The sequence below is a fragment of the Mytilus edulis genome, chromosome 6 (genome assembly GCF_963676685.1).
Source record: "Mytilus edulis chromosome 6, xbMytEdul2.2, whole genome shotgun sequence".
Taxonomy (NCBI): Eukaryota; Metazoa; Mollusca; class Bivalvia; order Mytilida; family Mytilidae; genus Mytilus; species Mytilus edulis.
The window spans coordinates 54,628,966-54,638,192 of record NC_092349.1 but is presented as its reverse complement, the minus strand read 5'-3'; the positions used below and the strand labels follow the sequence as shown (position 1 = coordinate 54,638,192).

The following is a 9,227-nucleotide window of genomic DNA, read 5'->3' as shown; positions in this document are numbered from 1 at the left end:
CTTTCCACTGGAATATGTGTCAATGTCAAATTCTAACCTCTTCAATCACACATTGAGTTCTTTATTCGGTTTATAAGAAGATTTTTTAAAAGTAATTACACCCTTTGACCCCTTGAACTTTTTTTAGGATATCCTGGTGTCCTTGACATTACATTAACGTCCGCCTTTAGCTATGTAATGCGCTCTCTCTCTCCCAGTAGTATAATCTTTAATTCTAACACTCCATCTGAATCATGATCCTTCAATAATGTCTTAGCCTCATGTTGGATCCCGATATCTATTTAACTGGGTTTAGATGGCATAGAGGAGTACATTAAAACAAGGCGACTTCTTGTCTACAATTAGCATGTTTACATTTAAATCTATATAGAAAAGAGAGAAGAAAACAAATACCAAAGGATAAGGAGCTGGTCAAACAAAGATGGCATTTTTTGCAAATTGACATACATGTCTAAGTTCAAAATATTGTCAGGATTATATTTTAGTACACCATATGCACGTTTCGTCTACATAACACTTAAGTTTGTTCAAATGGAAACAGACAGAAAGTCAATTTGTTTAACTGCACAGCTTATTGAATAAATCGACTGCTTGATGATAAGATTTATCAGGGAATCTAGTTCTGTATTCAGAACTACTGTATAATATTACAATATAAGCCGATTAACTTTAGTAAGCTTACATATTTTTCGAATGTCATGTATTCAATAATTGATGGTTCAAACGCATAAGAAGAATCTAAACGAGTAGATAACGACGTACTTATTCAAAAATATGAAAGGCGAGAGAAAAAAATAAAAAAAACGGTATTCATAACACACATTAAAAACTGAGTAACAACAATCCAAACAAGAACAGGGGTGGTATAAGGTGTGCTGTAAGGCTATCAAGATCCTGACACACATTTTCTAAGTGTCTAAAATGTGAACTATTGTCAGTTGAGTTACACTTTTTGTAGATCTTCTTTACAGGCTAAACATATTTCTAAAGAAAACCGGGACGAAGTCATAAGGAATATAACAGATTTTCTTCCAAATGTTTGATAAATTCCGGATTTTGATTTTGATTTTTGTGATATGTATTTTACCACATGGAATTACAATATTAACTTGACAATTAAAAAAATTAAAACAACAATATTTTAATGATAAAATACTAATTTACAAGTACATCAGGAAGTTTCATAGACTGATCAATCATTTACGTAAATAATGATTAATTTTTACCATGCTAACATGTTTCATTATTAACCCAACGACACCGTCTTCTTTCTCGTTTGCACAGAGCATTCCTGGCCAGGCAAATGGTAAGCTTATCATTTTTACCAGCCTCATATTTACAACCTCTTGAATCTTGATTTATTTTCTGAAAAATATACATATTATCTCTGTCAGGTGATAGACAGATAGTTACCCTTCAAAGATAGCTCGATTTCTGTCCCAATCACCGTATGGATTATTTAGCGGGTGTATACAAAGTATACAAATAATTGGGGTTATAACTGTATCGTTTATCAAGCTGTTAGAAAGCACCAATAAATGTTCGTAGAACTTATTTTTTCGCGATTTCCCTGCATCATTCAAAACAGGGAATTAACCACTATACGGCTATACGGTTTTTGCTAATTTTTTACTACCTCTAATATTCTATATGTAAACTTCAAAACATGAATTTTCTTAAATGATCGGAAAATAATGAAGTTAAGACATGTTTTTGTATTCTTATCTCTACAATATTTTTGTTTTAACAAGCTTTGATTTTTGTCATTTGGCATTCTGTTTAAATGTTTGTTGGAGTTCGGTAGTTTTGTTAATTTACTTCGTATAACAACCACAGACATTTGGTGTTGCCCAAACTTTTTAAGGGTGAATACATCACGCTTGTCATACTTCTGTTAGACTAGTTTTGAAAAACTGATAAACAAGTCAGAAAATGAAATCTGATTTGAAAATAATCCTGGTATCTTTGATGAGTTTATTTTCAACACCAATGCTAGGAATAACAACAGATAACATAGTTCAGATATAACACAATAGAGTCAACTTTCCTGAGACACATGATAGGTAAAAGACTTAAACTATTTTTTTTAGATGTTAATCCACTCCATTTTGTCATTATCAGTGCCTTATAAAAAGGTACATAAAAAAAACTTCTTGATTATTAGCAAATGACAAATAACCATGAAGGAGAACTGACAAGTGCATAGCTTACTTTTAAGTTACTTACGTTGCATCTCCTTCTACAGTTTAAATTGTAAGAATTAACACCTCTTGTAAACATGTAAAACGTTTGGTAAGGTGACAGACTGCTCAGTTGTCTGATATAGTTACATAATCCAATAGATTTCTTTCCATCGGAGCCTGTTCTTCCTAAAACAAATACAGTGAAACCTGTCCAAACCGAACACACATGGGACTTTGCGTTTTGTTCGGTTTTCACGGGTGTTCGGATTGAAGAGGTAAACGAAAGTCGACATCAAAATAATGTTAGCACTTACTGACAAGGGACTATAGGTGACAACAGACCGCAATTTATTTTCATGATGATTTAGATGTAAATGTAAAAGTAGATGAAGAATGACGTATGTACCTTTTTCATATAAATCAAACGCCACTCCGTCAATCACGCTCCTTGTTGTGTAAAGATATTAATCGTTCAATGATGTCCGACGTTGAGCGATTTTGCTCTTTGAGTCGAGATCGTTATTTTCAATTATTTGTACACACGAGTTCTTGGACTAAACTGCGTTAGCATTTGAATTGTGTATAGGGCCATTAAGTGAATCCGGCATCCCATAAATATAATTCGACAGTCATTGACCTTGTGTTTCACGACTTCTTAGTCTAGTGCAACGCTTTAATACTATTATTTAGTTAAACAGTTTAGCTACTGAATGGCATTTACGAATTTGTGACCGTAAATATTTGAGTAGCGTGCATTAAATTGATCTCAAGAAAAGTTCCATTCTTGCCTTTTCGGCGATGAAGTTTGACGTTTCTTTACAATTTTTTTTTTATCACTGAATACAAAGACAACAACATGCTGATTAGTTTGTTATTACATCTCATTAATTCATTAAACCTCAAATACAAATGTACCATCGGGGATACTCTGTCATCTTTGTGTTTGTTTAATTAAAGCATGCAAATAATTTAAAACATTTTTTTGTTTTGATTGCTATCGATCGATTTTGTCAGGAAATATTTTAATACATATTTTTTAACGAACCTTTAAAAAATGTTCAAAATTCGGTGTTGACAGGGTTCTGTTTTTTTCCGGTAAGATTAACATTGATTAATATGAAAAAAAATTGGGACTTTGAAATTGTTCGGATAAAACTGAAATTCGGTTTTATCAGGGTTCGGTTTACCCAGGTTTCACTGTATCTTACAATTACAAGTGTGCTTTGTTTGCGAAAGAAACAATTGAACTTTTAGTTCGAAATATATTAACACGCGTTTGAAGTACTTATTACTTACTTAAGAATTTAGTTTTTTATTTATTATAACAATAAATCACCAGCGAATAACGAATTTGAGTTCAAAACGGAAAAAGCCAGAAAATTGTAATACATATAACACAAATGCAGGGAATTAATTTGTTGGTATAGACATCTTAGACGGTGAAATAACAGATTGCAATTGGTGTAAAACATTTAATACAATACATGTATACAAATTTGGAAAGGGTTTCACTTACCATGACCAAAACAATCATCGAATCAATCTTAATTTAGCCTGTATAATATCTCTTAAATTTTGAATATTATTTCTTGAATAAAAATGCATTGTAATAATCATGATGCATGTGATAATAGGATTTGCATTTGGAAATCCATTGATAATTTCATATTGGATATTTATTGAACTATTACCAAAAAAATGTATTTCCAATTAAAACATTTGATGTTTTCTTCAATTTTTAACAGTTTTATAACAATGAATAAATTGAATTCAGGAACTCGTCCACTCTATTTTATTTAAAGAGAGGTTGAATTTAACAAAAGGAACATTTAAACTTACAAGAAGATGAAAATCTTTCAAAGTTCTGGCCATCGACCAAAAAGTGGCTAACAGAAAATTATCATAGTACAGAGCACAACAGTGAAAAAACTTGTAACTATGTACCCCCCCCCCCCCCCCCGAAAAAGAGGCAAAAAACGTGGTAATTATAATTTAGTCAGGACGTGTAAGCAGCCAAGATGAATAGTACAGCAACATATTTCTTAAATAGTAGTTTTAATATCTTTGATTGAAAAAGAAATCCAACAAAATCACCAATTGAGTATTCTCGTCCTTCTCTATAAAGTGGACATTTTTTTCAAATGTGAACGCCACACTATAGTCCTATGTATACAAATGAACCGTTATTAGAAGGCAAAAAACTAAAATGGTTTTGCGATTTCTTACTAGTATCATGATGACTAATGCGGCGAGGTTAAACATGTTTTGTGAGTTCTCAACCCTCTCCCATATATATAGCAAATGTGGAGTAAACAAACACACAGCAAAACGCACATACACACTCTGTTCAATAGAAGTTAGAGTCCGACGTAAGACTTACTATTAAAAGATTTTTTGGGGGCCTTTATAGCTTGCTGTTCGGTGTGAGACAAGACTTTAACTTATTATGGTTTACTTAAAAAACTTGTGACTTGGATGATGAGTTGTCTCATTAGCACTTATACAACATCTTCTTAAATATGATTACGAAATTTAAATTAATTTCGTTTGCAGAAACATGAGGAAGGTATGATTGTTATAATTCTATCAGAACTGTCGATTTTATTCCAAATAGTTGTGTTATCCCATATTCAATCAACCTGAATAAACATAATAAAGTAAAAGGTCTTACCCGAACAAGGACATACCATCGACTAAATGTCATACCGAATACTTTTTCATAAGAGATTCAACAAACTTGATTTAACAAAATAAAGTTATGCGTTTCCATGTCGAGGATATAAGGCTTCATTTCCATTTGTTCAAGTAAATGCCGCTAAATTCTTAGTTTTATGAGTATTGAAAGATATTTGTCATTTTGTGTACTTACCATTATATTCGGTATTTACATTGTACCATTGGGTTTTACATTTATTAAAGAATTGAATTCTCAGCTGTAATCGCTGTTGTGTTGAATTGACAGTTATTCGTCCTTTTACTTTGTTTGCCTTTCTTGTTTTTTTACCGCTTGATTTATCATTTGTATCTCCTTATACTTTACTATATGTACAATTTATCAATTGTAGTATATGTTCATGTAAGGAGTTATCCTTTAAGGTCAGATAATTCAGGTGTGAAACTATATTTAACGCCATGGTTAAGACTATATCTTAGAAATAGTTGCAGTGTGAATTAATTTTCTCTAATTCTATGGAAATTTATCCCTTTCCCAACCCATTGTAGAAAAAATTTAAATCAACGTGTGGTTGCCGGTGATCACAAAAGAACATTAGCTAATTTTAAGGGTCATAACCTCTTTAGCTAACTGGATGGATCAAAATATGCTAACAGGTATTAATGAAATTGACAATTTCGTGGAATGTCAAAGGCACTCAATTGGGATTTCGTTTAACAGAAAAAAAGATTTTTTTTTAATCATTAGAGAAACAGATTCTTACATAGTTACTCGTGGGTTATCGGATTTATCCAATCTCGATAGTTAAATTATAAATTTATATCCGAGGCTCGAACTTATCAATTGATAATTTAACTATCTCGATTGGATAAATCCGATAATCCACACGTATCAATGCTTTAATCTATATATATATATAGATTAATAATAGCTTAAAGATCAATACGTTTAAAGTTGTGCCATTTTTCGCAACTAACAAATTTTATCATAAAAAGAGAGGCGATTTATACCAGAGGATATAAAGACCCCATTGGAAATAAGAGCATTGCTTTAATTCGCAATACCAATTTATAATGTATTTTAAGGGCTGGCTCACATAATTTTAGTTAATATTTTTATGTTTCACATTTTTAACATAACTTGAAAATATTTGATATCATTCCTTTATTTACCTTAACATTCTATAATTTACTTACCCATTAGAATATAAGACTTCCCGACAGTAAAACGTACTCCACAGAGAGCACTATTTCCTCTTGTCTCTACAACTACTTCTTGACCAACTCCTTGTGTCACTCCCTGTATAGTAAATGTAATATAGCATGAACGTCTCTTTTTCGTGATCAAAATACGTATTTTAAGATTTGCATAGATTGACACATTTTGATATTTGTTCAAACTTGATTACCAGTGAAGCCGACACCTTGATAACAATTTGAGTTAAAAAATGTAAAGTTACTACTTATAAATTAAAGATAAAAAAACTACACTCGTTCATCATATTCATGGGTTACACCTGAAACTTTTCGTGCAAGTTTATAACTCTTTTCCAAAAATAATTAGGCTGACTAAAATACTGGTGTTGGGAGACAAGGTACCACGTATAACATTATCATGAGTATGGAGTAAAAGAAGGGCAAAAGATACAAAGAAAGGAACATTTAAACTCATAATTCGAAATTAAACTGACAACGCTATGGTTAAAAATGAAAAAGACAAACAGACAACACGAACCGCATCAATGACTGGGGGTGATTTCAGGTGCAGCAGATCCTGCTCCACATGTGGAGGAAGTTGTTTAAAAAAAACTACGTTTAATATATTGCTTCTATTTTTTTCTCTATCTGGTTTGTAAGAATACATATTTTTTGCATAGTGTATGTCAGCAGTAGTTAAACCTTTTGTATATTAATATTTTATATAATTCCATGTTTAAATATGCCTAATTTACATCTCAAAATTATTTAATTACATATTCTTACCTTCATTTTGAAAATTATGCTAAATGTATACTTCCAGATCGCAAGGTTGTTTGCAGTATCTTCTGGTGGACCCGGTATTAACGTCTCCTTTATAACTTTGCCGTAGAATACTAGAAAAAAGAAAGGCAATGTTGTTGAGCAAACGGTATTTGAGTTATAGTACGTGAATACTTAAAGGGCGAACATTTGATTTTCTAGAATGATTTGGAAAACAAATTACTTGCAATTAGCCCAGTAAGAACTGAAAATAAATAACCGATAGGTATTTAAGCTATATTGTATATTCTGTAACTTGATGGGATAGTATATCGATACTGAAATTATCGCACTAGATGAGAGCACTACATGATACCTACAGAAATTTTGTTGATATAATTATAAAAAATATCTCACCGGAACTTTTGTTTGGTAAAAAACCATGTCATTCAACATTTTCTAGTTTAACGATCTGTCTTTACTCAAATTTTGTTTGTTTATGGACATTGGTTCAAGTTTGAAAACAATGTGGCAAATATTGTCCCTAATCTATATGTCAGAATTGAACGATACAAATATTTGTATGTGTTTTTGTTTATGTTTTTTTTTTTAATTAATGGTAATACTTTATTGTATGATAGATATATGCTGGTCTATGCACCAATGCTTACACAATAACAATGATCAGTCAATCCGGCAACTTCCAGCCTTCTCCAACCTCAACTCCCTCAAAAAGTACTCAAAAGGTGTACAAAAATAAACAAGTTTGAATATTCATATTGATATAATCTCTTCATGATTTGCATTTGCTTATACAAGTTGTGTTTTATATGGTGTTTTTTTTTTAACGATAATCATTTCCTGATATATAAATACCTTAGTAGCCCTGGTCGTATTGATGTCTTTTTTTTTTAATTCGAGCGTCACTGTTAAGTCTTTTATTCGAGAAACGCTCATCTATCTTGTGTACTTATTTAAAATAGCAGTCCAAATGTTTTCTTTGTTTGGTACTTTGTTTAAAAATGCCGATCATAAAAAAGTAAAAAAAAATATTGAAGTCAATTTGTTTTTAAAGAAAACATTGCTGTCCGTAACATTCATATTTACCCTGTATTTACTTTCATAAACATAATATACAAGATCAATTCCGTTTAAAAAAGAGTAAACAGCAAGTCAGACTTTTCATGCAAATACAAATTCTTAAACTTACCGTAGTTAGCTGAACAAAATTGCGATTGCGGATGCTGGAAACCAAAACACGAACAACCGTGTACATCATATGTCATCCAAGTTAGGATAATACACAGTAGTAGCACTTTCTGAAACATTTTTACTATTTCTTTCTCCAGTGTAACATCTAATTCTAACTGTATTTTGAATTCTCGTGTCTTTAAATATTTGCACTTCAAATGTCATGTAAAATTAATATCAGGGGATGATAGAAGGGTAAACGCACAGAAAAACATGAAACACAAATGTTTTAATTTCAAATGGAAGCTAAATCAAACTGGTGTGACCGCGTGCACGATGCAATTCGACTGCTGGGCATACATCAGGACCAATCTGGCGAACAAATTGCTTAATTTTTATAAACACCCTTCACTTCCCCCGTGAAATATAATCATCTTTTAATTTAGTGTGGAATTATACCAAGTAAAATGTATTTGACGAATTATTTTTTCTAAGCAGCAATATTAATAGGATTGTAAATAAAGTACATGTAAATGTAAATATAAATCTAGTATATCATGTATATTGCAGATGTTAAATGAAAACCTCATTCATATCTTCCATTTCTCTAAGATTTTATTTAGATATGTTCTTGTTAACCTAACTTATCCAAATGTTATTAAAATATATACATACTTGCACTCTACCGAGTAATGTTTCTGAATAATAAGTTATGGATTATTATTATTTACTAAATCTAATGTAAAAAGTAAAATCACAGAAATACTGAACTTAGAGGAAAATCAATTCGGAAAGTCCATAATCACATGGCAAAATCAAATAACAAAACGCATCAAAAACGAATGGACAAGAACTGTCATATTCCTGACTTGGTACAGGCATTTTCACATGTAGAAAATGGTTGATTAAACCTGGTTCTATAACACTAACCCTCTCACTTTAATGACAGTAACTGGTCCGTTGATTGATTGAAGTTAATTCCCTTAAACACCATCTATGTCGAATTCGGTTCCCTTTACAAAGATTAAAAAAAGTATGATAATATTTTAATGTTAGGAGATCTCAATTATGATATGCTAATAAATGAGAAAAGTAATACTTTGAAAGAGGCCTGTGATGTTTGTGATTTAACAAATGTCGTCCATGTACCCAATGACATACTAAAGGGAATAATCCAAGTCTAATAGATGTTGTACTGACAAATAAATCTAGTACATGTAT

At 31.3% G+C, this 9,227-nt stretch overlaps 1 protein-coding gene across 1 annotated transcript; it reads right to left on the bottom strand.

Annotated features, from left to right (window-relative positions):
* Positions 1 to 1,128: 1,128 nt before the first annotated feature.
* Positions 1,129 to 8,156, bottom strand: LOC139526137 (metalloproteinase inhibitor 4-like). Its single transcript, XM_071321278.1, has 5 exons — positions 8,026 to 8,156; positions 6,840 to 6,949; positions 6,054 to 6,156; positions 2,227 to 2,369; positions 1,129 to 1,365 (listed from the first exon to the last, which is right to left on the bottom strand). The coding sequence occupies exons 1-5, from the start codon at positions 8,141 to 8,143 to the stop codon at positions 1,231 to 1,233; spliced, it is 609 nt and encodes a 202-aa protein (XP_071177379.1). The 5' UTR covers positions 8,144 to 8,156; the 3' UTR covers positions 1,129 to 1,230.
* Between the last annotated feature and the right edge of the window lie 1,071 nt (positions 8,157 to 9,227).

What these genes read in the sequence shown, in the direction of transcription:
- LOC139526137 (XM_071321278.1), bottom strand. Translation starts at nt 8,143, where the DNA reads ATGTTTCAGAAAGTGCTACTACTGTGTATTATCCTAACTTGGATGACA. An exon ending in GCATAATTTTCAAAATGAAG is followed by an intron (nt 6,157 to 6,839) that starts GTAAGAATATGT and finishes TTTACTATACAG; the next exon opens with GGAGTGACACAAGGAGTTGG. An exon ending in GAAGTCTTATATTCTAATGG is followed by an intron (nt 2,370 to 6,053) that starts GTAAGTAAATTA and finishes TATTTGTTTTAG; the next exon opens with GAAGAACAGGCTCCGATGGA.